The following is a 27,917-nucleotide window of genomic DNA, read 5'->3' as shown; positions in this document are numbered from 1 at the left end:
TAGTACTACAGCTCCCGGCAGCCCGCAGGACCAAGCCGGGGGTTGTGTAACGCATAGGCTTGCCGGGAATTGTAGTTACTCGGACTCAGGAGGTAGCTTGAAAACAACCCAGAGAGGGCTTAGGAGAACTATAATTCCCAGGATGCAGTCAGCCAGGTCGTGTCTTCCTGCAGGGCTGTATGAGATTACGAAAACAGCGGGCTCTTTTCTTGTTATGATTTTTAATTATTATTTTATTTGTTTAGAAATAGATTACTCTTCTTGAGACTTTTGATGATCACTGGCAGTAAGATGCATCATGCTGGGTCAGACCAAGGTCTATTGAGCCCAACACCCTGTCTAATCATGGCCAGTCTCGGTTGCAAGTACCTTGCAGATCCCATAAAGTAGATGTATTTCCTATTACTCCCAGTGATGGCAATAGTTTTCTTTAGTCCAGGGCTTTCCAAACCTTTCCTAGGGACCCCACAGCCAGTCAGGTTTTCAGGATATCCATAATGAATATGCAAGAAATACATCTGCATCCCATGGAGACAGTTTATGCAAATTTATCTCATGCATATTCATTGTGGGTGTCCTGAAAACCCAATTGGCTGTGGGGTCCCCAGGACAGGTTTGGGAATCCCTGCTTTAGCCTACCTGGCTAATAATATTTCATGGACTTTTCCTCTAGGAAACTTGTCCAAACCTCTTTTAAACCATTCTATGCATTGATAGGTCAAAGAAAAGCAAAAAATAAGGCAAAGAAACAGGGCTGTTTGAGTGGCCCTGGGCAAACTTTTATGGATGGGCTCCCTTTTATTTTTTTCCAAATTGACTCTCACATCCATACTCCCACAGAGGATTGAGAAACCCACTCTCCCCAATGATAACCGTACAAAATGCCTTTTCTGAATTGAACAAGGATGATGACCCAGAAATAGAAACTGAAGAAAGATACATAATGCACTTTCAATCATCATAGCAGAAATCCCTTTCTGCTGAGAGACAATGTCAGAACAGCAATGTCCCACAGAAACCACAAAATACAACTAAACATCATTAGAGGCTTGGGGACTCATTTTGAGGGACACATAATAGTTAAATGCCTTCCAATATTCTCCACTGGTAGAAATGCGAATCGGGTTGTCAGTGACATTAAGGAAGAAAGGACGATAAAATCGATGTTATTATCCATCTGGAGACAAATGATTTCACTAGAAACAGCATTCAAGCAGTACAGAAAATTTTTCCTGACTTGGGGGAAGCAGCTTGGGCAAATGGCAAAGACCATTGCCTTTATGAAAGTGTAACTTGTTCATGGAAAAGGAAGGGAAAATATAAATCATATAGACAACTTCAATACTTGGCTCAAAACCTGGTGTAAAGAAGGATTTGGATACATTGGAGGTTGAGGCTATGTATGGGATAATAAAGAATATAAGGTAAAGATGGCCTACATCTGTCTGTGGCAGGAAAAAGGATCTTCCGTGACAAAATCTGGCATTTCAATTTGAGGATGGGGGTGGCGGAAAGAAGTCAATGGAATTGGACTGTCGCCCCCAGCACATACAAATATAGAAAGTTAGTGGAGAAAAGAACAAAATTGGTCCACTCAAGCATAATAGAAGAAAAAATGCCCAGGAATAGGAACAAGTCAAGGCAGGACCAGTGCAAGGATATTAGGTGTCCCTGGTGAAACTTAGAGGCTTGATGTCCCCCCTCCCCCACCAGTTCCATCCTCCCCATACAATAAAAAAAATCATGTATGTATAAAAACAGATTTTACATGGACATTTCAAAGTACAGTCTTCCAAGGTAAAAATATCACTTTCAACATGTATATTATATTTGCATATACTACTTTGGTGCCAACCAAAAAACCCTGCAAAAAAAGTCATTTGGAGCCCACATGGGATTAAGCCTTATAACACATGTTGGGTGTGCGCTTGGCCCTCAGAAAATGAGTAAATTGAATTTCAATTACAATATAATAAACCTTCCATATCAAAACAGTACTAATTCCTAGCACTGAAATAGTAATAACCCTATCTATGAAAATGCAACACTGCAAATATTACACCAGGCCCTAAAACACCTATTAAAACAGAACAAGCCAGGCTGCTATAGATCCCTGCATTTAATTATTTGAAATTAAGCCACTAGTTCTTACATGGCTTTCTGCACTGCTCTGTTAAGCATGTCTTCAGTATGTACCCAAAGTTCCTGGAGCTCATAGGTCGTGAGTTGGTCTGTGGGTGATGGTACTGATAGTGGTATTGGTAGTGTGGGTAGGTGCTGTTTCCCATACACAATTTGGAAAGGTGAGGCCCTGGTTGCCACGCTATTGTGAGAGTTGTGTGAAAACTCAGCCCATGTTAGAAGAGATGCCCAGTCATTCTGACGTTCAATAATATAAGATCTTAGGAAGGTTTTCAGTGTTCGGTTAGTCCTTTCCGTCTGACCATTGTCTTGAGGATGTTAAGCTGTGGTATATTCTAGTATAATATTGCATTTCTGACAAAGAGCGCCAATACTTGTATCCAAAATTATGTGTTTAGGTAGTCCATGTAGTCGAAATATGTGGGAGACGAACAAGCGGGACAACTCAAATGCAGAGGGAAGGCCAGGGAGGGGTACGAAATGTGTGCCATCTTAGAAAATCTATCAATAACTACCCAAATTACTGAACTGTCATCAGATAGAGGAAGGTCCACCACAAAATCTGTGGATATGTGCATTCAGGTTTCCTGCAAGATCTTCCTACCAAGGGCTTCTGTTGAACACTAGTAGGACAAGATTCTACGTAGGCTTTTACATTTATTTATTTATTTATAACATTTCTATACTGTCTTAGCAATGTGTGATTGATCAAAACGGTTCACAATTTGGCAACAATAAAAATAAAAATACCAAAATAAAACAAACAATAACACAAACTAACACACAAACCTAGCTAAATTACAAGTCAATCTTGAGATCAACATAAACGTAAAAATACTTCTCAAGAGAGAGAGGCAAAAAAATAAAAATAAAAAAAGACACAATAACTAAATCAATAAAAGAAATTAAGATTGAAAAAAAATACAATCACATTATAATATTATGTTCTAAACTAAAATAATAACATAAAATAAAAGCCTGGTTCATCAACTTTTAAAAAACTCAGAAAAAGAAAGGAAAATCGAAGAGTCGATAATATAGATAAAGAGTTGCTTGAAAAGGAAGTATAATCATAAGTGACTTTCCGCCTCTGCATATGGGGCCATCAATAATATCGTTGGAGAAGAACAAGGGTTCTTACTTGCCATGGATGTCCAGCTATTCAGGAGGCATGAGCCCATTTCAGTACCTTAAGCCGAAGACGGCGTAGAACAATTGTTTTCCCAGGGGGAACAGTAAACGAGGAGGCCAGAAGGATACATGCTGGATCAATTATATGTCGGGGCTCCTCCGGAACTTCGTCACTTTCAAAGGAATGAGATAGAACATCTGCTTGGATGTTGTTAGAGGCAAGGTGATAGCATATCTCAAAGTTAAAATGAGTAAAGAACAGGGACCAGCGGGCTTGTCAAGCATTTAAGCATTGTGCCTAGTGAAGGTGTTCTAAGTTCAGTATATATGGTAATCCGGTGCTGGACCCCCTCCAGCCACTGTTGACATTTCTTCAGTGCCAATTTAATGACCAAAAGCTCCTTATCTCCTATCCCACAGTTGCATTCGGCAGGGATGAACTTCCGTGAAAAGAAGGAGCAGGGATGGAGGACTCCAGAGTCTGAATGCTGGTTGAGAATGGCCCCTACTCCAGAATTGGAGGCATCAACTTCCAATATAAAGGGACGAGATGGATCTGGATGACGAAGACATGGTTCATGAAGGAAGGACTTCTTCAGTACATGGAAGGCCTTAACTGCCTTTTGAGGACAAACCGAGTTAGCTCTATTTTTGGTGAGTGCCGTAATAGGTGCAGTAATTTTGGAGTAATGTGGGATGAAACTTCAGTAGTAATTTGTGAAGCCCAGAAATATCTGCAGGGCATGAAGACCCGTGGGTCGAGACCAGTCCAGAATGCTACGGACCTTTTCGGGATCCATGTAGGACCCACGACTTGAGACTATATACCCAAGGAACGGTAAGCTCTCCTCCTCAAAAATGCATTTTTCAAGCTTGGCATATAGTTTATTCTCTCGTAAGCATTGTAGGACAAGGCAAACGTGATGACGATGAGAGGACAGGACCTTAGAGAAAACAAGAATGTCATTGAGATAAATTACCACAAAACAATATAGGAGATCTCGGAACACATCAGTCATGAGAGTTTAAAAAACAGTGGGGGCATTGCAGAGTCCAAAGGTCATTACCAAATATTCATAATGTCTATCTCGTGTGTTAAAGGCTGTTTTCCATTCGTCACCTGGTTTTATACGCACAAGATTTTAAGCCCCCTGAAGGTCCAATTTGGTAAATAGTCGAGCTCCCTGAAGGTGGTCAAATAATTCAGTGATGAGAGATAAAGAATAGTGATCCTTCTTAAGTTATGGCATTAAGGCCACGATAGTCTATGCAAGGCTGCAAGGAACCATCCTTTTTAGAAATGAAGAAGCCAGCTCCTGCGGGAGATGTAGATGGCCTGATAAATCTCCAATCTAGGTTTTCTTTGATATATCAAGAGATACCCTACCACATGGTGGAGTGTTGCCAGGCATCAGATTGATGGCACGATCATAGGGCCCATGAGAAGGTAATTCTTCACCCTTTGTCTTCAAGAATACATCAGCATAGTCCACATATGGTGGTGGCAGACCTGGTAGAGTCATGGTCACCAGCAGTGCTGATGGTGATTGAACTTGATCCAAACAGGAGTTGTGGCATTGTGGGCCCTACTTAGAAAGTTGTAAGGATTCCCAATCGAATTGCGGTGAATGGTGTTGCAACCAGGGAAGCCCAAGATGATAGGGTGGATAGCCTTTTCGATAACCAGGAAGAATATATTCTCTGTATGAAGATGATATTCTCTGTGCGAAGTTGGAGAGGAGCAGTGCTGGTGGAACTACGCCCTGGGAGGGGGTCTCCATGGATGGAAGAGATATTCACTGGATTCTCCCTGTTCACTATTGGTAAATCCAAAGAGTGAACAAGCGCCTTTGTGATAACGTTTCCCATGGCACTGGAGTCAACAAGGGTTAGCGTGGAATACTCTTGCCAGTCCAATTTTAGGGTAATGGGCAGGATGAGTTGGGGAGCAGGTGTAGTAAGACCCAGGAGCATCTCCCCTCCAGCTCCTAGGTTCATCCATTTCCTGGCTTCTGTGGGCACTGCGCTAAGTGATGTCTGCACCACCGTAGAAGAAGCAGAGGCCCAAGGTACAGCAGCGAATCCTCTCCTTTGTCATGAGTAGGATCCATCCCAACTACATGGGTTCTTCAGCTCGTACCGAGTCAGGAGTATTAGAGGAGGCAGATGCCGTCTCCACTCGAGGGCGAGAGAAGGCAGGGGCAAACAGCATGGCCAACATGGCTTTTCCTCCCGAGCCCGCTGCTACAGACGACAATCTATCCAACCAGCCAGGTCGATCAGTTCATCTAAAGAGTCGGGTAACTCCCGGGTGGCTAATTCATCTTTTATTCGGGAGGCTAATCCCTCCAGGAATATGCATCAAAGACTATCCTCCCTCCAATTTAGTTCGGTGGCTAAAGTCCTGAACTCAATGGCGTAGTCATCCAGACTCATCAAATACCTGCTTGAAGGTTTTAACGAAGTTCTGCAAATTTTGTAATAGAGGATCTCCATGTTCCCATAGAGGAGAAGCCCATGCTAGGGCCTTCCCATCCAGGAGAGAAAGGATGAAGGTGGTCTTATTTATTTATTTATTTAGCAGTTTTCTATACCGACCTTCATAGTAGATAACCATATCGGATCGGTTTACATTTTAACAAAGGGTAAAACTGAGGTAACAATTCTGGTAAATAATAGATAACAAAGGAAAAAGGAATAAGTCAAAAGTTACAATCAACAAGACAGAGACAGTGGGAAATTGTGCTGGCTGAAGGATGAAATGCATAAAACATTGGTTCAGGAATCCGTGACATTGAGCCACGTCTCCAGTGTATCGTGATGGTACTGACAGATGGATCATAGGACAAGCAACAGCCATTGGAGGAGTCTCCAGGGGAATAGTGGGTGCTGGAGCAGCTGCAGCGTCCAGCCGTGTGCTGAAGCGTTCCAAGTAATTCACCAAAACTTCTAGGCACTGTTGTTGCTGCTGGATTCGTTGAGCCAGACCAGGAATGGCTTGCAGACCCGAGAGATCCATGGCCTCAGCAATCTGTTACTCACGTGGCCCCTTTGCTGAGATGAGATTGGTGCAACCTCCGAAGAAGAACCCCGCAGGTCCTCACCGTCAGCAGGTGGCGCTGGTCGATGGCATGACGTAAGGCAATCTGAGCTCTGGCTGACAGCAAGCAAGGAGGAATTGAAGGATACGCCCAGACAGGCAAATGGCAACAGCAAGTCATGGGGCAGGCATCAGGCAGGGAAGATCCGAAGAACAATCCAAGTCAGGGCAGGCGGCAAGCAGCAAGTCGAGAACGAGGGGCAGACCAAGTCAAACAAAAAGAGAATTCCAAAGCACCCGTCAGGACAGGGCACTAGGAACCTGTTGCTGAGGCATCTGATGGAAGGCAGAGCTGCCCTTAAGTAGTGTCAGCTTTATGACATCATTAGGAGGCGCCGTCGAATATTCCCGCCGCTAGCACTTTAAAGTCCCAACTGCCTTGCATGCGCCTAAGCAGTCAGTCTCGTGGTGTCCCCGGCTCGGCAGCATCTTCGGAGGTCGGCCACGTCTTCGGGGGAGCGGCGTCAGCCGTGCAGCACAGTGAGGGCGGCCAGCCCCGGGGTGCGAACACGACTGGCCAATGGTAATAGTGTATGGGTATGTGTATGTAAGAGGGAGTATGCGTGTGAGAGAGAGGGAGCATATGTATGTAAGAGGAAGCATGTCTGTAAGAGGGAGAGAGCATATATATGTATGGATAGATATATATCTATGAGAGAGAGAGAGAGAGGAGAATGATTATGTATCCCTCTCTCACTAATCTACGACACTCTCAGAGTGACTGGAAATCTAAAGCTTCCAGGTGTGGACAGCGTGAATTATTTTATCCTTATTAGTTTTAATTTTTGGAAGCTGTTTGATGTGTCTACTGTTTTTAAATATTTTATTGGTGTTTTAGAAATTAAAACAAATTGTTTATGAGTTTTTAATTATTGGATCTTCCATTCACCACCTGTTTTGAAATATCTTTTTATTAGTATGCTTATACTATTATGATTAATTAATTTATTATATTTCTTGATATTATTGTTTAATATCTGAGGATTGGTGGTGGTTTCTGTTTTTCCATTGTTGCACTGCATAGAATATGACTTTTTTGCGGTTTCCTATTCAGTTTTTGCCTGCATGTTTCTATTTATACTTTATGATCTCTTTATTCTGTACTGGTGATGGTCCTCCTGTGTTCTGCACGTGTGACCAGGGAGAGGTATTCTGCTAGTGTGTAGGAATCTATAACAACTTGGTTTCTTCTGTTTTCTTAATAGGAAGTGTATTGGTGTTTTAGGGCGTGGTGTAATATTTGCAGTGTTGCCTTTTCTTAGGTAGGTTGTTATTTTTTTAAGTGCTGGCAGTTAGTACTGTTTTGGTGTGGTAGGTTTATTATATTTTAATTGTAATTTACTCATGGCTTTTTGAGGGTCAAGCCCACATCTTACATGCATTACAGTAGCCCTAATGCCATATTGGTTCCAAGTGTCTTTTTTGTAGGGTTTTCTGGCTTGCACCAAAGAAATGCATTCAAATACTTGTGATTTTTTTTTTTTACCTCAGAAGACTGTACTTTGAATATTCTTTTCCGTGTAAAATCTGTTATTATAAATGTATACTTTTTAACTGTGAATTCTATACTACACTAACAGAGGTGTTCAAAATTACAACCATCAAGTAAATCAAATATTTATTTACATGCTGTATTAAGTACAAAAATCACACAAGTTGTTCAGTGTGTAGGAATTTGTTAAGTGTGTAAGAATCTATAAAAACTTGGTTTCTTCTGTTTTCTTAATAGGAGGTGTATTGGTTGCTTATTATTATATTTAAAGGGCCAGATACAGGGAAGAACAGCCGGACAGGCAGGCACATCAGGACGTGGAAGATCATGACGGAACAGCAGGACATGGACAGGGACCTCAGGCAAGACATCAAGACACGAAGAAGTGGTACGAAGGCAGACGAGATGAGGAGCTCCACGAAGAACAGGAGACCTTACAAGGCTCTGGCAGGCAGGAGCCTCCAGATAGATGTCACTGCGATGCAAGGCACAGACAGACTGACGGAGCAGCCCTTTATAGGGCTGAAGCAGGAAGTCCACTCCCTAGGTGGGGCCAGCACACTTCCTGTGTCTGGCCCTTTAAATTCAGTGAAGAGGCACGCGCCGGCGCCTAAGAGAAAGCAAGAGAGCTGTGCAGGACCGCAGACAGCAGCCTGCACCGACATGGGAAGAGGCAGTGCTGGGCCTAGACGCAGGCCCTGACATCAGCAGCGGCTCCTGCCGCTTCAGGAATCCCCGTGGGCGGCTTCAGCCGCCAGGAGGATCCCGGGGCTTGCGGCCTATGCCGCGAAGATGGCATCAACGTCGGCAGCGGTCCCAGGCCATGAAGAGATGAAGCAAAGTCCGCGGCTCCTGCCGCGGCAAAGACAAGCAGCACGGGCAGCCTCCGGGCCATGAGGAAAGGCCAATGGCGGCGTCCTGCCACGTCGGCTGAAGAAGCAGCAGCAACGCTGAGTGAGTCTGCTTGGGGGGGAACCCGCGGGCAGCATGGTTCATAACAGAAACCAGAGAATGCGCCTTCTTCTCCACAGGCCCACTTCTATGGAACAGCCTACCTAAGGAAGTCAGATGCCTCTGAGAAAGAATGTTTTTTTGCCCTAAAAGCTTTCCTCTTCCAAAAAGCGTTCCCAAATCTAAGTAACAATGGACTACTCCCAACATGCCCCTCTGTGGACGGTGCTAACTAACCAACTACTGTCCAGTTTTATGGCCAGAATCTTGATAGAATGAACTCCCCTGGTGCCTATATGTTGCTCCCCCTTTCCTGAAGTATTAAGTAATGTCCTGTTCTCTCCTGTTCAGTTGACACTGTGTATGTTCATATTGTACCCTGCTCTGAAAGTAGGAAGGGCGGGTAATAAATGTTCTTAAATAAATAAATAAATAAGTCATATCTTCTCTTAGCCCGCCTTTCCTCTTAAGTATACATAATTTGATTTTTATTGAACATACACACAACAGATGAACATTTGGACCAATTTTATTTAATCACACAAATATTGATAGCAGCCAGGTCGGTGATAGCGCGTAGCTGGAAGCAATCGGAAGCACCAACTCGAAAGCAAGTAATGCAAAAACTTACACAGATTCACTACTTAGAGCAACTGACAGCGATCAAACACAAGCGGCTATCCCAGTTTCAGCTTCGCTGGAGAACTTATAAGGAGTGGGTTACGCGGAACCCAATGGATACACAGCTGATTTCGTTTTTTATAGATGGATTTAGTAGGGATAAAGTGCCTTTTTTGAACAGTGCGGTCAGGAGGGTCAGCTACGCTTCAAGCCCTGTAGGCGACAGGGTCTGATACCCTTCCTTTCCTCTGCATAGTACCTCATTACGATTTTTCTTAGTATGTACATCTCAATCTCTTTTTACTTGCTACTTACCTATGTATGTTTATTGTATGACACTTGCAAGACGTGAGTCCTTTATTTTAATTTTATTTCTTTCTGACTTTTTATGTTCACTAATTACGGTTCCTACGTGACCTGTAGCATATTACGGTTTAGGGAGGGAGGGGGTGGGGAGGGGATCCTGGGGGAAAAAATATACAAAAACTGGTTGGGTTTTATTTGGCCTGTAATGTCTTTGACATTTAACTCTGTTCAGACTTTGCTTTTTGGTATAGGTGGTCGGTGTTATATTTTCTTTTGTTGTATGTATTAAGGTGTTATTGTGCTATACCACAATTGTTGTTATTTAAAAACTTAAATAAAAAAAAAAAAAAGAATGCATTGGGTCGAAGCCAAGGCTGGGGCCTTGCCTAGGGCATAGGACAAGGCCCAAAGGAGGGGTCATGGCCTACACCTGAGCATGACACCAGCACCTGAATCCTGAAGCTGAGACATCGCCTAAGGCATAGGCCGAGGCCCAAAGCAGGGCTATGGCCTAGGCTCAAGCATGATGCCGATCGGGGCTTTTAAAAAAAAAACATTCTTTCTCGGAGGCATCTGACTTCCTTAGGTAGGCTGTTTCATTCAAAGAACCACCAGGCCCAGTCCTGACACTGGGGCTTCGACTCAGAGGCTAGGTCTTGATGCTTGGGTCTCAGCCTAGACCAGGGCCTGAGCCTGGGCCCAGGCCCAATGCTGCAGCCCTGCCTGGGTTCCTATGCTAGGTCCTGGCTCAGAGGCTGGGTCCTGATGCTGGGTCTCAACCTAGGCCAGGGCCCAGGCCCAGGCCTCATGCTGTGGCCTGTCCCAGATGCCGGGTACCAACACTGGAGCCTCAACTCGGACCCAGGCCCAATGCAGGTGCAAAATGTATTGAACATATTACTCCATACTTGAAGCAATTGCATTACTTCCTATTTACTATAGAATTTGGTTTAATGTACTTACACTCATCCACAAAGTACAGTGAGGTTCACAATAGTCTAAATTTCTTATTGAAATCTTATATGTCATCTCGCTCGTTAAGATCAATTGACCACAATCTGCTTTTGGTTCTTCATTTTAAAGATTACAAGTTGAAATCAACCAGAAATAAGCATAAGAACATAAGACTATAAGAAGTTGGCATACTGGATCAGTCCGGGAGTTCATCAAGCCCAGCATTTTGTTTCTAACAGTGGCCAATCTAGAATACAAGTACCTGGCAAGGACCCAAACATTAAATAGATTCCATACTACTAAAGCCGGAAGTAAACAGTGACTTTTCTCTAAATCAGCTTGATTAATAGCATTTTATGGTCTTCTCCTACAGGAACTTATCCAAACCTTTTTTAAACCCAGCTACACTAACTGCCTTAACCACATCCTCTGACAATGAATTCCAGAACTTAATTATGCATTGAGTGAAAAAGAATTTTCTCCGATTTGTTTTAATTATGTTACTTGCGAACTTCATGGAATGCCCCCTAGTCCTTGTATTATCTGAAATAGTAAATAACTGATTCACATATACCTACTCAAGTCCTTTCATAACCCCCACCTCAACCATCTCTTCTCTAAGCTGAACATTCCTAATCTCTTTAGCCTTTCCATCCCCTTTATCATTTTGGTTGCCCAAAGGCTTTTTCCCCTTGCAGGTCCTCTGATGTCACACTTTCATATGAACTCAAGGTGGAGAAGGATTATTTGTTTTTTTCAACAGGCTTTTGGTTAAGTGTATAACCTGATGTTTTGTATTTATAATATATCGGGCTTAGTGTGTCCCTCAGTGCTCGCGGATGTTCCCCAGCCCGCCGATAGATGGCGCTAGCTTGCACATGTTCCCCAGCCTGATGAACAACTGCTACAAGAGGTCAATGGCGCTAACTCCCGCATGTTCCCTAGCCCGACGAACACCAGCTACAAGAGGTCAATTCCTGCTTCACACACATTTCTTCAAAACCCCAAGGACAGCGGCCATCGTGGGACAGGTAGCAAATAGCAGAGGAGACCCTGGCATGCTGCGAACGGAGCGCATCCTGCGCACATGCTCCGTTCGCGGCAAACATGAAGGCACGGTGCCCCGTTTGCAGCGAAAAGGGAAGGCCCCTGTGTGCCGTGATCGGCGCGCCCGGCCCTTCATCTTCGCTGCGAGCAGAGCATGTGCTGCGGAACGCGCTTCGTTCGCAGCATGCCGGGGTCTCTGCAGCTATTTTCTGCTGAAGGCGAAAATGGAAGGCCCCCGTGTGCCGTCAATGGTGTGCCGGGACTTCATCTTCGCCATGAACGGCGCAGGTCCCACGGCATGCCAGTGACAGAGAATGTGTGTCGGGGAGGGGAGGGTGAGAGAGAGCAGGAGGGTGTGAGACAGAGCATGGGGGGAGGGATGCCGGTGACAGACAATGTGTGTATGAGAGAGGGGGGGTGACTGAGAGCATGGTTGGTAAGAGGGGGGGGCAGGTAGGGTGTCAGAGACAGCATGGGAGGTAAGAAAAGGTGGGTGGGGGGATGCGTCACTGTGCATTTCAGAGAGAGGGAGCCTATATGAGGGGAGGGGGATGCCGGGGACAGAGAATGTGTGTGTGAGAGAGGAGAGGGGGTGTGGGGGAATGCTACAGACAGCCTGCTTAGTAAGAGGGGGAGTGCGGGGGATGCTTGACTGTGGGTTTCAGAGAGGGAGCCTATATGAGGGGATGTGTGTGTGTGCGAAACAGTGAGGGAGCCTTTATGAGGGTGTTGTATGTCGAAGGGATACTCTTACTCTTCCATACAAGAGCATATGTGCCAATAAAAAGGCTTGCCGCCCGGGCGCAGAACAGGTACAGTTACTAGTTTACATTTGTTCTATTATGATGTTTCTATTGATTTATGTAATGATAAATTATGGATGTTCAAATGTAAATTTTAGCAACTACAGACCAGTCTCCAACTTACCCATAATAGCTAAACTGATTGAAAAGACAGTTCAAAAACAACTATCAAACCACCTTGAAAATAACAACATATTATACCCAGCACAACATGGATTCCGCAAACACTACAGTACAGAAACGTTGCTATTAGCTCTATCAGACAATATCTTAAGAGGCTTCGATACAGGAACACAATACATTCTGGTTCTATTGGATCTCTCTGCAGCATTTGACACTGTTAATCACAGAATATTAATCAATAGACTGAAAGAAATAGGACTCACTAATAAAACACTTAAATGGTTTGAGTCATACTTAAACAATAGATATTTCCAGGTACAAATAAAAAATACACTGCTAACTGGTGTCCCACAGGGATCAGCCCTATCAGCAACACTTTTTATTTATTTATTTATTTATTTATTTGAAACTTTTATATACCGGTATTAGTAAGCATACATCATACTGGTTCACAATCAACTGGGAGGGGAAACCGGGGGGAATATACATAGAGCAGAAGGCATTGAAATTAAAGCATTAAAACTGAAACGGGCTATTTACAAGTATATATATAAAGGCTTAAACAAGTTACTTAGAGAAGTCTATATACAGAAGTCTATATACAAATGTCTATATACAAACTTTTTAACATTTATCTCCTCTCAGTATGTCATTTACTAGCAGGACTGGGAATCATACACTACATTTACGCAGATGATATACAATTACTGTTACCCATTGTAAACACAATCGAAGAAACAATGAAACTACCCAATATGTATCTAGAAATAATCAAACAACTCCTAATCCAGATGGAACTGGTCATAAACATTGACAAAACTGAATTCCTACACCTTGAACGTAAAAACACATACCACACACAACCTACATTCACAATTAAAAATATTCAAGCCGCTGAGTTAGCAATAAAAGTAAGAAATCTAGGTGTAATAATTGATCCTGAGCTAAACATGAAACAACACATCTCACAGAAAATAAAAGAAGGATATGCGAAACTAATGATCCTGAGAAGACTAAAATCTCTACTAACGTTTAACAATTTTCGCACAGTTCTACAGGCAATGATTTTCGCAAGCACAGATTATTGTAACTCCCTGCTTTTAGATCTACCTCAATCTACTATTCGGCCTCTACAAATATTGCAAAATTCCGCTGCCAGAATTTTGACAGGCAAAAAAAAGAGTGACCACATTACAGGGACACTTTCAGAACTACACTGGCTATCTATTGAACAGAGAATACAATATAAGGCACTCTGTATAATCCACAAACTAATCCACGATGAAAAAGCGGACTGGCTTAACACCGCACTGCGCGTGCATGTACCACAAAGAAACCTGAGATCTGCAAATAAAGCTCTACTAACTGTCCCCTCTGTCAAATCAGCACATCTCACGCAAGTAAGGGAAAGAGCACTGTCACTGGCTGGTCCCGTACTACGGAACACCATGCCACTCGAAATAAGGCTGCAGAGAAATCTGAAACTATTCAAAACTAATCTAAAAACCTGTTTTTTTAAACAAGCATTTTATAAAGATAAAGAGAAGGAGAAAAATGATTGATGGATAAGGTTGCACCAAGCTAGAAGTTATTATTAACCTACAAAAACATATTAATGTTAAATCCAAACCGCCTTATTTGTACCTAACAATCAGTTTATTATTTTAAATTGTTACCGTACTATGATGGCACATGATTAATTTGTAATCTATTCTATACCACCCATATTTCTCATTATCGTGCCCTTCTGTAAACCGTTGTGATGGTTATTTAACTCAACGATGGTATAGAAAAGTTTTAAATAAATAAATAAATAAATAAAAATAATCCACATTAGATAAGCCTTGGTCTGTATTGCGTCCGTCGGTCTCAGATGGCTTCGACCTCTGTGCCTCACCTTTTTTCCTTCTCTTTCCTCAAGCCTTGGGAAGATTGCTGCTGCCGCGTCTTCATGCCGCTCTCTCCGGCATCCCCGGATCGGCAACGGCGACGGTGTTCGCCATGATTTTCCTGCGGGCCTCCTAAGGTGCACGCGCGCACGCCACCCACGACTATATCCACTTTATGGCGGGAACCTCGGGGGCGTCCCCTCCGTGTGACGTCATCACATCCTGGTATTTAGCCTGCCCTTCGTTTGCTAACAATCTGAGTTAGCAAGGATTGGATTGCCTCTGGTCTAAGCTGCTCTGCCATTTCCTAGCTGCCGCAGGAAGCTCTCTCTGCCCTTCGGGGTATTTTCCACTAACCTGGGTACCCGCTCCTCGGGGGCCCTTCTACTCTATTTCAGGTACCTATCTTGGGATCCGGGTACTCGCTCCTCGAGGGCCTGCTCTCCCTAATCTGGTGCCTGCCACTGATCTACTTCTGCCTGCCAGGATCTTCAATTATACAGCTTCTGCTTCAGTGAGTACTAACCTTTCAGTTCTGTCTTACCTTCAGCTTCAGCACTCTGTATCCACATCCGAGACCTCCCTGCTCCACCGCGGTGCCTATCATCGACTCGAGTGTGGGACTGGGTCTCTCTGCTGAGGACCCCTGGACTTCTTCTGCTGGGTTACCTTCACTACTGTCCGCCTTCGGACAGTATCACCAAGCTGTACAATAAATACAAGTTCTCTGTGTTTGCGTGTAGATAGTCTAGCCTAGTACTGCGGTTCCTCACGGGGCTCCTTCCCGTGGGAGTGGTCACCGCAGTACCCAAGAATCCACTCCAACACCTCACAACCATAACAGTCTGGACAGAGCAGAATTGAAAATTTAAATTAATAAATACATAAATAAAAGTGTGTATGTGTGTGTGTGTTTTTCCTTGTGCCTGGGACAAAGAGAAGGAGTTTGTGTGTGTCTTGATGTTTGGGAGAGAGAGAAAGAGAGAGGGCGAGAATGTGTCTTTGTGTTTGGGAGATAGAGAGAGAGTGTGTGTATGTGTGTCTTTGAGTCTGAGACAGAGACAGAGACAGAGAGAGTTTGTGTGTCTTTGTGTCTGAGAGTGTCTTTGTGTCTGGAAGAGAGATAGAGGGAGGGAGAATGTGTGTGTGTCTGGTAGAGAGAGAGAGAGAAATGTGTGTCTTTGTGTCTAAGAGAGAGAGCGTGGGGGTTTGTGTCTGAGATAAAAAGAAGAAGTGTGTTTTTGTGTTTGGAAGAGAGCGAGTGAGAGAAAGAGAGAGTGTGTGAGTGGTGGAGAGAAAGAGAATGTGTGTCTGAGAGAAAGGCAAAGAATGTGAGAGTGCCTTTGTGGCTGGGAAAGAAAGTGTGTGTTTTTGTGTCTGCGAGAGAGAGAGAATATATTTGTATCTTTGTGTATGGGAGAGAAAGAGTGTGGGTGTCTGTGTCTGGGAGAGGGAGTATGTGTGTTTCTCTGTATGTGTTTTTGTGTCTGGGAGAACAAGTGTGAACATGTGTTTGGAAGAGAGAAAGGGAGTGTGTGTGTGTGTGTGTGTATGGGAGTGAGTTGGGTTTTTTTTCTTTTAGGGGGAACCTCTTCTGTCCTCCCCTTCTCCCCACTCATGAAAGTTGTGGCAGATCTCTAATATGGCATTTTGGTTATTGACTTGATCACCTCTATTTTGTGGTCTCAGGCAGTGCCCTATTGACCATTTGCTGCTATTACAAATCCAGCACTAAATTTAGCAAACATGTCAGCTTGACTGAGTCAGGCAGAGACCCTGATATATTATTGAAAGCAGAGAATCTCATAGAGAAGACAGGAAAACATGCAAGAGGTTCTTGATAAGAAATTCGTAGTGGGCATCATGAGACTGAGGTTCATTAATAGAGGTGATTGAGTTTTCTTTCCTTCTTTTTCTTTTCAACCAACCTGTTTTAGAATAAGTAACATTTTTGTATTCCATTAGTTTATAAGAACTGTACAAACGAAGTTGCTTAATTAACTTTGTAAATCAATTCCCTTTTTAGAGATTTTTATCTGAAGTGGTTTCGAAACTTTATGTACATTATCTTTCGATAATTTTTATGTGGTTGAATTTAAAATATAATCCATTTAATTTTACATATTCTAGGACTTTGACAGTTTTCTGTGTGTATTTACTATAATATGTTTAAAAAACTAATCTGCCCCAGCCCGCCAAAGAAAGATTCAACAACTATGAATCTCAGAAGCCTCAATTCCAGAATGTCTACCTCTTCCCTGACAGTAACCAATAAGAATCCTGCAGACGATTGAGTGGCATAAGTTTACCCAATCAGCAATGGCCAATTATGAAAGCACCACGTCAGCTTGCTTCAGAGTTGCTGGAGGTTGCAGTCTGTGGCTCTAGTGCCGAAAGATGAAGGTGCCGGCTTGGGAACGCAAGCTGAGGCTGCTTACCTGCACACTTGGCATTTTGCTCTCCGTGTATGCCTACCACGTGGAGACATCTAAGGAGAGTGATGCCAGCTATCGGGCTTTGTGTGATATCAACGCCTCCATCAGCTGCTCCAAAGTCTTCACTTCCAGGTGAGAGAAGCGCTCTGGGACGGCTGTTTAGCCATTCTCACACGTCCCCGAAAACTGGTTCATCTTGTTTTGATGCATACCGGTTTTGAAGAAATACTGAATGTCCTTTTCAAAGCACATGAGATACATCGCGATCAGTGGAATAAAAGATCTCTAGAGGGAGGGAAGTTCATTTTGCAGTGTTTGCTTACTTGTAAAATCGGACCTGTACTAATGTAAACATGATTCCTTACACGTTCAACATGTTTTCCAGTCTACTTTTTGGAATTACCGTATCAATTAAACGTGTTTAGATGATGAGTGTGTAAAAAGGATCCTGCACCCAGAAAACGTTTTATTTAGAATAAAAATAGCAGATCTGTAATTTCAGGGGATGTGAGGATCTATCAGAATGACTTTCAGATATAGTTAGCCTTTTGAGGGAGGAAAATAATGTGGGTTTGTTTTTTAAAACATTTTTTTTCTTAGAATGCCTTTCCATAGGCTTTTCATTGTAGTTAAGCTAGTGTTACTATGTATTTACTATTCCCTTGTAAATTATTTTTGCTCTTTTGCTTTCTTAAATACATGTTTTTTTTTATTAGAACAGGAGTAAAGACTGAAATTATTTGGTAGTGTTATGTTTTTGTCACTAGATTTGTAGGTTACACAACTAAAATTAAATATTTTTTCTTGTGAAATATTGGAATGGAAGAGGGAAGTTTGAGAAGTGGAAGGGCGAAGAGAAAATAGAAGGTGAAAAAAATGGAGGTGTGGGGAAAACTAGTCAGAAGGGGTGGGAGAATAAACAGAGGAAGGATTCAAGACATGGAAAACTGGGATAGCAGAAGTGTGAGAAACAAAAATGTAGATGCTGGAAACAGAAAAATTGATAATCATTGAGCAAATAAAAAGAATATTCTCATAAAAGGAAAAGTCTGGAACCAAAGAAATGTTTACAGATGGGCATTATTACATACATATGAACATGTATTAGTTTGTGTACTACTTTGAGATGATTTCTGCATTTTAATCCCTAGAGAAAGTCATTCATCTCCTGTCATCTAAATAACAAAGGCAAGTCTTTTGAAATGAGCACTAAATTTTAAAATACAAGAGGGTTCACTTTGACTTTTTGTACCTGCTAAAAAAATACTAAAAAAGAGTATATTTGAATGAACTATGTGGACCAATGATTAAACATGACCTGAAGGGTGTGAGAGAAACAAAGCAGTATTCCACTACGGGTGTTTATGATAATCCACTGATACAATGCAATACTTATTTGCTGTTTGTGGTCAGCGGACATGCACCATCGATTTAGAACAATTTAAGTTTGTTCTATCAAATGCCATAAGTGAATTGAGTATATTGTTTGCATTTGATGTGGTGCTTTTCAATTTTTGGATGATTAGCTCAGAACTTATGACATGCCATGCTGGATCAGACCAGCGATCCCATGAGCCCAGCAGCCCGCTTCTGACAGTGGCCAATCCAGGTCTCTTGGAAGTACCCAGCACATCCAAATGGGGAGATTTATTCCCTGTTACTCACTCCAAAAAATAAGATGTGGCAATTGTTAAGTCTATCTGGCTAATCAGTGTAATAGACCGGTCCTCCAGAAACTTATCCAAATCATTTTAATTTAAGCTGTGACCACATTCTCTGGCAAATATTTCCACAGTTTAATTGTGCATTGACTGAAAAAAAAAAACTTTATTAAATTGTTTTAAATCAATTAAGAACATAAGAACATAAGAAATTGCCATGCTAGGTCAGACCAAGGGTCCATCAAGCCGAGCATCCTGTTTCCAACAGTGGCCAATCCAGGCCATAAGAACCTGGCAAGTGCCCAAACACCAAGAGGATCCCAAACACCAAAAGATCCCCCTTTATAGGGGATCTTTCATCTTAGGGGAGCTGTTCCATCCCCTTTATCATTTTGGTTGCCCTTCTCTGTACCTTTTCCATCGCAACTATATATTTTTTGAGATGCGGCGACCAGAATTGTACACAGTATTCAAGGTGTGGTCTCACACCTTAGTTGAATCCCCTATTGCTAATACTATCTGAAAGAATAAGTAACCTTTCCCTATTAATTTGTTCTACTCACTTATGATTTTATAAACCTCAATCATATACCCTTTCAGTCTTCTCTTCTCCCAGATGAAGAGCTCTAACCTGTGTAGCCTTTCTTCATAAGGGAGCTTAAGAACATAAGAAATTGCCATGCTGGGTAAGACCAAGGGTCCATCAAGCCCAGCATCCTGTTTCCAACAGAGGCCAAAACCAGGCCACAAGAACCTGGCAAGTACCCAAACACCAAGAAGATCCCATGCTACTGATGCAATTAATAGCAGAGGCTATTCCCTAAGTAAACTTGATTAATAGCCATTAATGGACTTCTCCTCCAAGAACTTATCCAAATCTTTTTTGAACCCAGCTACACTAACTGCACTAAACACCTCCTCTGGCAACAAATTCCAGAGCTTAATTGTGCGTTGAGTGAAAAAGAACTTTCTCCGCTTAAATGTGCTACTTGCTAACTTCATGGAATGCCCCCTAGTTCTTCTATTATCCAAAAGTGTAAATAACCGAGTCACATCTACTCGTTCAAGACCTCTCATGATCTTAAAGACCTCTATCATATCCCCCCTCAGCCGTCTCTTCTCCAAGCTGAACAGCCCTAACCTCTTCAGCCTTTCCTCATAGGGGAGCTGTTCCATCCCCTTTATCATTTTGGTTGCCCTTTTCTGTACCTTTTCCAGGGCAGTGAGATGCGGCGACCAGAATTGTACACAGTGTTCAAGGTGCGGTCTCACCATGGAGCGATACAGAGGCATTAGGACATTTTCCGTTTTATTATCCATTCCCTTCCTATTAATTCCTAACATTTTGTTTGCTTTTTTGACTGCCATGAGACATTTTCCTCTGTTTGGACAGCAAGAGATGAATCAACAACAAATTTGTTTCTTAAAGATTTTTAAATGTTTTCACATGTGGTATTGTTATTTCTTAGGTGGGGTCGAGGCTTTGGGCTACTGGAAAACTTTGCAGGGAGGAACAGCGTGATAAATCAGCCCAACAGCGTCTTTGGGGTTGTGTTTTACTGCCTGCAGATACTGCTGGGTAAGTAAACAGTTATATACTGGGATATATATATATATACTTTATAGATTGATCTGTCTCGTCATGTCTTGTCTCTCTTTCTACAGTATCCATCAGTCTGATTTTGATAATTGTGGATACTGCTGGGTGAATAATGGGCTATATAGTAGGAATACTGATTTATATATATATATATAAACACAAAACAATTGGCATCTTCTTACTTTTACAGAATATGCTCAAAATTATAAAAAACAAAACATCTCCATTGCATATCCATAATAAAGTAAATAGCACTTTAACACTAATTTGTTTTTTATACAAACATATTGCACGTCATTAGACCAGCTCTCCGTAATCCCTTTCACACCACACACTTCTCACTCATACCACATATAATATTAAAAATCAGCATACCCACACCGTATAGTTGCAACAGTGTTGTCCCAATACAAAATACTTAACACTTCACAATATAGCTCTTAATCAAAATACTGCAAAAAACTTTATAGAACTATTATTAATATGCAATATGTTTGTATAAAAAACAAATAAATTAGTGTTAAAGTGCTATCTAGTTTATTATGGATATGCAATGTAGACCTTTTGTTTATATATAAATATAAATATATATATATCTATATCTATATATAAATATACTCTATATTGAACTATTTTCTGGTCTCTCTTCACTTCCTCTATAACGTCCTTCAAACTAATCTTGCAGATAGTGCCTTGTGTTCCACTTCTCTATTTCTTGCTTTTTCTTTTTCCTTTTGTCTCCTCTTCTCTCCTTCTCTCTTTCTGGCCTCACTGCTGTCTCTTTCCAGCACACCAGAAAATATGAAAAGATGGAACGAAAGTCATTTGTGTTTCTCTCTCTCTCTCTTCTGGATTTCAGGATTTGTAGGAAGCAGTGCAGCAGCTGCCACCTTGCTTGGCACCTCGGTCGTCTCTGTTGCTGGCTCCCTGTTCTTGGCCTACATCCTTTTTTTTGTCCTCCACGATTTTTGCGTCATCTGTGTCACCACCTATATCCTGAACTTCACCCTCTTCTTTCTGAACTGGAAGCGACTTGGCTACCTCCAGCAGGGGACCGGGAAAGCCAAGGAGCACTAACAGGGCCTCGGAAGCCCCTTTCCAAGATTGCAAACTCACCTGACTTTCTGAAGGCATTTCTTAAAGCATCTCCAGCAGTGTTGTTTTCATACTTTTCCTCGCAGCTGAAACTGACAGAACAGTAACCAGTTGCAGAGCGCTCTCCAGAAGCAGCGCACAAGCCCTTTCCCTGTGCAGGGTACACAGCAGCAACTAAAACTCTTCAGGACCAATTCAATCCAATGTGCAAAGGGGTCGTTCTTCACAGTGAGAGTGGTGAGACCGTGGAAAAGGCTTCTTTCAACAGCGTTTGAGGTATATTTGTCAGAGGTTGTTAATAGGACTGACACATTCCTGGCTGCTAAAAGCTTCAGTGGAGATAGGGATCTAAAAGCAAGTAACAGGTTTGGCGAGTAACTAGAACAAGTGGTTATTGAGTCTCCATGATATGCAAATTTATCTCATGCATATTCATTGAGGATATCCTGAAAACTCAACTGGCTGTGGGGTCTTCAGGACAGGTTTGGGAAGCCCTGCCATAGAGAATTTCACTTTGAAAATTGTTGGCAGGCCACCGATTAAAAAAAATTGCCCCCTAAATTAGTAGTTTACACTAATAATTGCCCACAGCCACCACTCCTCTGCCCCTTATGCCTCCAACTGTTGCCGGTGTCACACATCCAGCTACTGCTGCTTGTGCCCCCACTCCTGCTTCTCCAGCTGCTGCTGCTCCGGGCACCCTCCTTTTGCTTCTGCAACCACCACTGCATCCAGTTGCACACATCCACCCCTCTCCCTCCCCTGCAGCTCCAGCCACTGCTTCTCGCATCTCCCACCCTCGCACTTGTCCTTAACTTCATGCCACTGGTATTGCTCCTCGGGTCTTCTTTCATCTCCTCCAACCTTTGCTGTTGCTCTTGTCTCTCCACTTTATTTGTTGCTTCTGCTTCTCAGGTTTTCCGCTCCCCACCTCATTACTATTGCTACTACTCCTCTGGACCCCTCCCGTCTCCACTCATTGCTGTTATTATTGATCCAGTGCTGCCCCCACCTCCTGCCACTTCCACCACCTCATAAAACTGAGTAATCACAGCCTTCTTTACTTGCTGCTGAATATTCCCTCGGAGTTTCTACCTGCTTTTTGTTCACCAGCCACAACCAATCCTTGCTGCCTGCCTCTTGCTGACTTTTCCCCATTGTTCCTGTAGGAGACTTCCTCTTAGAATCAATAAAGAAAGAGTGCACGTGTGCAGGAACTTCCCTCAGTACTGTGATATTATTTTTGTTGAACAATCTTTTCAACAGAAAACCCAAGGAAAGTAATATGGTGATTCACAAGGAAAGCATTAAATGACTCCAAAAGCACTTTTATTGGCCATTTACTGCAAATAAAACAAAACAAAAGAAAGAAAAGGTCAACAATAATGTATTTTAAGTGTGAAAAATAGTTCTGACATTACTTCCCTTTTAAATGGAAGAATTCTTCCCTGTCCAAATAGAAAGAGCATGTAGAAAACCTTGGATAATAAAAAGTTCCTCTCATTTTGTGTCTGCAGGGAAAAGCTGAGAAAACTGTGGTCCACGCTTTCTTTTGCTGTGCATCCACCGTGAAACCCATTTATCATAATAAGTGTGGATCTGATGCACATTCTCTCAAGATGGGAATTGTGGCCTAAAGCTGAGTAGGCAAGATCCCCTGATCCACAGCATGGCCCGGTCCTCAATGTCCATCTGTCCTTAATGTCTGTCATAAGATTGTAAGCTCCACGGAGAAAGAACTGTCTCTTCTATGGATCTTTGCAGTGTTGTGTACACCTTGTAGCAACATACAGGTCGATACAGTAAGGCCGCGGTAGAAACAGTGCGGCAGTGTCAGGCGCACCCTTCCTCCCCGCACGCACAGTTCTCTTCACTTAGTCCCCGATACTCTCTTCTAATTGCATGCAAATGCATGCCGCAGCTTTAAAGCGTTAGGGAAGGGTTATGCCCGCGTAACCCATTTTACTGTATAGGCGCTTAATACAGCGCCTATACAGTAACCTGGGTGCGCTGGTACCTGTCATTTCAAATGTCATTTCAAATGACATTTGAAATGACAGGCACCAGGAAGTGTAAAAAAAAACAAACCAAAAATATGTAAAAACCTGAGTGTTAAAAAAAAATAATTTTTAAATACCTGTCACTTTCATGCGGTCATCCAGGCAGCGGCGTGGGTCCAGGCGGGTGGCGGCGGGAGCCGGGTGTTCGATCGAGGCCGCGTGCGGGTAGGCGCGTGTTCGATTGGGCGGGCGCGGCAGCGGGATCCGGGGGGCGGGTGGGCGCGTGTTCAAACGAGGCCGGGTCGCACAGGCGCGCATTAATTCAGGCGGAGGGAGCCGGCGGCGAAAGCGACCTCCGGCAACCCCCACCGGCAGGCGCGCATTCACTGCCGGTGGGGGTTGCCGCAGGCCGCTTTCGCCGCCGGCTCCCTCCGCCTGAATTAATGCGCCCCTGTGCGACCCGGCCGGGTTGCACAGGCGCGCATTAATTCAGGCGGAGGGAGCCGGGTGGTCGTGCATTCATCCAGGCAGAGGGAACCGTGGGCCGTTTTCACCACCGGTTCCCTCTGCCTGGATGAATGGCCGTGCGATTTCAGCGCTGAAGGCAGTCACATGCCGTGACCACGGCATGTGACTGCCTTCAGCGCTGAAATCGCACGGCCATTCCTTCACTGCCGGTGGTCGTGCATTCATCCAGGCAGAGGGAACCGTGGGCCGTTTTCGCCACCGGTTCCCTCTGCCTGGATGAATGGCCGTGCGAAATCGGGAGGAAGGGAGAAGGGACTGCCGTAGCAGGCCCGGGCCTTGCTACTTTTTCGTTTTTTGTTTTTTGTTACTTCGGGAGGAGGGGACCGGACGGGCTGCAGGAGACCGGACTGGGGCTACACCGGAGACCGGATGGGCTGGACCGGAGACCGGACGGGACCAGGGCGGGTAAGCAATGTTTTTTACACTACACTACACTACACTAACTCCTACTAGGGGGAGGCGGTAAACTAACAGGTTAAGGCCGCAGCAAAACAGCGGGTTACTGAGGAGATAGTATCAGCGCCCGTTACAGTATTGGAGGGGAATAGCTAATTCCTTCATTATACAGCTTTTTCGTTCATTTACATGCTGGGTGCGGAAAGGGTTATGAGTCTATTTTAGGAAGCGCTAAGGACGCGTGAAACTGGAGACTGTATCGCTGGATGGCTTACTCATCTGTATTGTGCGCTCCCAGCACGTTACAGACGGGCAATCTTTAACTGCACGTTACTGTATCGACCTGATAGTAAATGGCGGCAGAAAAAGACACAAGTGGTCCACCCAGTCTGCTCAGCAAGCTTTATGCTTTTAATTTATGTACAGGTCAGTTTTAAAAGCATTGTTTGCGCAAAAATGGCCACATATGTGTGTATGTAGTTTTTAAAAAGCTGCAAAATATGCGTGTATGTACCCATGCGCTCATGCGGAATAAGAGGGCGGAAAAGGGGCAGGGTCAAGACTTGTGCACATAACTCCGAATTTCAAAAACGAAACCCACAGCGTGCATACACTAGGGTGTAGATTTTAATAAAGTACGCCCGCACGTACTTTTGTTTGCGCACCAGGCGCGAACAAGAGTACGCCGAATTTTAATAGATACACGTGTATCAGGCTGCCGATTTTGCACAGCCTTGCGTGTGCCAAGCCGTGCAGCCTGCCTCCATTCCCTCCGAGGCCGCTCCAAAATCGGAGCGTCCTCGGAGGGAACTTTCCTTTCACCCCCCCCGCATCTTCCCCTCCCCTACCTAACCCACCCCCCCAGCTCTATCTAAACCCCCCCCCCACCACCTTTGTTTGAAGAGTTACGCCTGCCCGAGGCTGCGCGATTCCCTGGCCCGGGAGCAGTTTCGGAGTCCTCGGCCACGCCCACCGGCCGGAACCACGTCCACGGCCCCGCCCCCGGATGACGTGCCGCCGCGACACGCCTCCCCAGGAAAGCCCCGGGACTTATGTGCATCCCAGGGCTTGTGCGCGCCGCCGAGCCTATTTAACATAGGCTCGGCACGCGCGCAGTGGGAACTTGGGGCAGGTTTTCGGGGGGTACGCGCATATGCGCGTACCCCTTTGAAAATCTGCCCCTAGATATCCACGTAACTTTACTGCTGCTCCTGATGAGGAGCAAGTCTCCAGATCTTAAGTTTTAGGGCTTACAGGACAGGATGAAGGGTCTGAGTCAACTGGGCAGCCTACAGGATGAAGAAACAGAGGAGACGGAAAGACCACGATATTAACTGGACAAACTGGTGGGCTAATTGGAAAACTGGGAATGTGCCTCACCTGAGAATGTTTTAAAATTCGCTGACGTACGTGTGTAAAAGCTGACGTGCTATTGAAGACATACATGTGCTAGCTGTGCTACCTCTTAAAATTAGGAGCATGGTTACGCGCGGTTGGGGCATTTTAAAACAAACATACACGTGTAAGTGCGTGCATAGTTAAAAATTCTAGTGTATCCTCGCTCGCACGCCAATACGTTCCTGTATGGGCGCATGTGTGTGCTCGTTTTAAAATTGAGCTTTCATTTGTTATTCTGTTAATGTAGTAATTGCTACTTCATGCAGGTTACCCCCATGTCTTCTGTCAAGGGCAGCAACCGCCGCTTCGTGCAGGTTACCCCTTAACTTCATTTCCATCCTTTAGTCACCAGGGATCCTCTGTGTTTATCCCAAGCTCTTTTGAATTCCATTACAGTTCTTGTCTTAACTACATCTACTGGAAGGGCATTCTGTGTATCCACCACCCTTTCCATGAAGAAAGATTTTCTGACATCGTTCCTGAATCTATCCCCTTGGAGATTCATATTATGAATCTAATTCTACAGCTTTCCTTTTATGGAAAAGGCTTGATTCCCATGCATCATTTATATCCTTCAAGCATTTAAATGTCTGTATCATATTCCCCTCTGTCCCTTCTCTCCTTCAGGGTATACATATTTAGGTCCTTCAATCTCATCTCATATGGCTTTTGATGCAGACAGCACACCATTTTAGTTGCCTTTCTTTGGACTGCTTCGATTCGGTCTCTATCTTTTTTAAGATACGATCTTTAGAACTGAACAAAGTATTCCAGATGAGGCCTCACTTATGGCCTGTACAAGGGCATTACCGCCTCCTTATTCCTGCTGATTATGCCTCTTTTGATGCAGCCCAGCATTCTTCTGGCCTTAGCTACCACCTTGTCACATTGCTTTGCTGCTTTCAGATCATCAGATACTATTACCCCATGGTCTCTTTCCTGGTCTGTGCACATCAGTCTCTCGACCCCCATCGTGTTTAGCTCCTTTGGGTGTCTGATCCCAGATGCATGACTTTGCACTTCTTGGCACTGAATCCCAGCTGCCAAAGCTTTGACTACTCCTCAGGCTTTTTTTAGATCACTTTTCATTCTCTCCATTCCTTCGGGCATGTCCACTCTGTTGCAGATCTTAGTGTCATCTGCAAATAGACAAATCTTTCCTTTTAACCTTTCTGCTATGTCACTCACAAAGATATTGAACAAAATCGGCCCCAAAACCCATTCTTGAGGCACTCCACTTATCACCCTTCTCTCCTCAGAATAGGTTCAATTTACCACCACTTGCTGTCATCTTTCAGCCAACCAGTTTGTAATCCATTATACCACCTTGAGACTCACTCACAGGTTTCTCATTTTCTTCATGAGCCTCTGTGTGAGACAGTTTCGAAAGCTTTGCTGAAATCCAAATAAATCACATTAAGTTCTCTTCCTTGATCCAATTCTGTAGCTGCCCAATCAAAAAAAATCAAATTCTTTAGACATGAACTTCCTCTGGTAAAACCATATTGCCTTGGATCCTGTAACCCATTGTATTGTAGATAGTTGACTACCCTTTCCTTCAGCAGCATTTCCATTCATTTTTCCCACCACCGAGATAAAACTTACCAGCCTATAGTTTCCAGCCTCTTCTCTGCTCCCACTTTTCTGAAGTAGGACCATCACTGCACTCTTCCAGTCTTGAGGCACCATTCCAGTTTCTAACTATTTATTGAACAAGGGCTTCAGTGGATCCATCAGAACCGCTTTGATCTTCCATAGTATCCTGGGATGTATCTCATCAGGCCCTATGGCCTTGTCCACTTTCTGTTTGCTAGTTCCTCCCAAATGCTCTCTTCTGTAAATGGGGTTGTATCTACTCCATTCTCATCCGTACTCTTGTCTTCTTTGATGAACACTGAGCTGAAATATCGGTTTAATATTTCTGCTTTTTCCTTATCTTTCTCTACTATGTAAATTTTTAGTAATAGTAGTAGGATATCAAAATGAAGAAAATCTCAAGAAATCTTACTGATATCAGGAATCAAGATAGACTAGTCTTACAATCACAAACGTTTTTCATGGATTCCTAGAAAAACATATGCAGCACGTTGAGTAGGAGGTTAAAAAAAATAGCAAAACCCACTAAAAATTCAGGCAGATGCCATTTGTAATCCAGGTATTTAATTATGTCATGGACTTCTGCTTGAAACCCTATAGCAGATATAGGTTGACTTCATGTGCAAGGCAGTGAAGACTTCTTATGGGC

The 27,917-nt window shown here is 43.6% G+C and overlaps 1 protein-coding gene across 1 annotated transcript; it reads left to right on the top strand.

Annotated features, from left to right (window-relative positions):
• The first annotated feature begins 16,911 nt into the window (after positions 1-16,911).
• On the top strand, positions 16,912-22,853 carry VKORC1 (vitamin K epoxide reductase complex subunit 1). Its single transcript, XM_029606883.1, has 3 exons — positions 16,912-17,126; positions 20,125-20,234; positions 21,115-22,853. The coding sequence occupies exons 1-3, from the start codon at positions 16,957-16,959 to the stop codon at positions 21,330-21,332; spliced, it is 498 nt and encodes a 165-aa protein (XP_029462743.1). The 5' UTR covers positions 16,912-16,956; the 3' UTR covers positions 21,333-22,853.
• Positions 22,854-27,917: the final 5,064 nt, after the last annotated feature.

The sequence above is a fragment of the Rhinatrema bivittatum genome, chromosome 6, assembly GCF_901001135.1.
Source record: "Rhinatrema bivittatum chromosome 6, aRhiBiv1.1, whole genome shotgun sequence".
In the NCBI taxonomy this organism is placed as follows: Eukaryota; Metazoa; Chordata; class Amphibia; order Gymnophiona; family Rhinatrematidae; genus Rhinatrema; species Rhinatrema bivittatum.
The sequence above is the reverse complement of the archived record's forward strand: the minus strand, read 5'-3'. Positions and strand labels throughout refer to the sequence as shown.

Excerpts from the sequence above, each read along its gene's own strand:
- VKORC1 (XM_029606883.1), top strand. The coding sequence starts at position 16,957 with ATGAAGGTGCCGGCTTGGGAACGCAAGCTGAGGCTGCTTACCTGCACA. Across the intron at positions 17,127-20,124 it reads TCCAAAGTCTTCACTTCCAG|GTGGGGTCGAGGCTTTGGGC; the intron begins GTGAGAGAAGCG and ends GTTATTTCTTAG. Across the intron at positions 20,235-21,114 it reads CTGCCTGCAGATACTGCTGG|GATTTGTAGGAAGCAGTGCA; the intron begins GTAAGTAAACAG and ends TCTGGATTTCAG.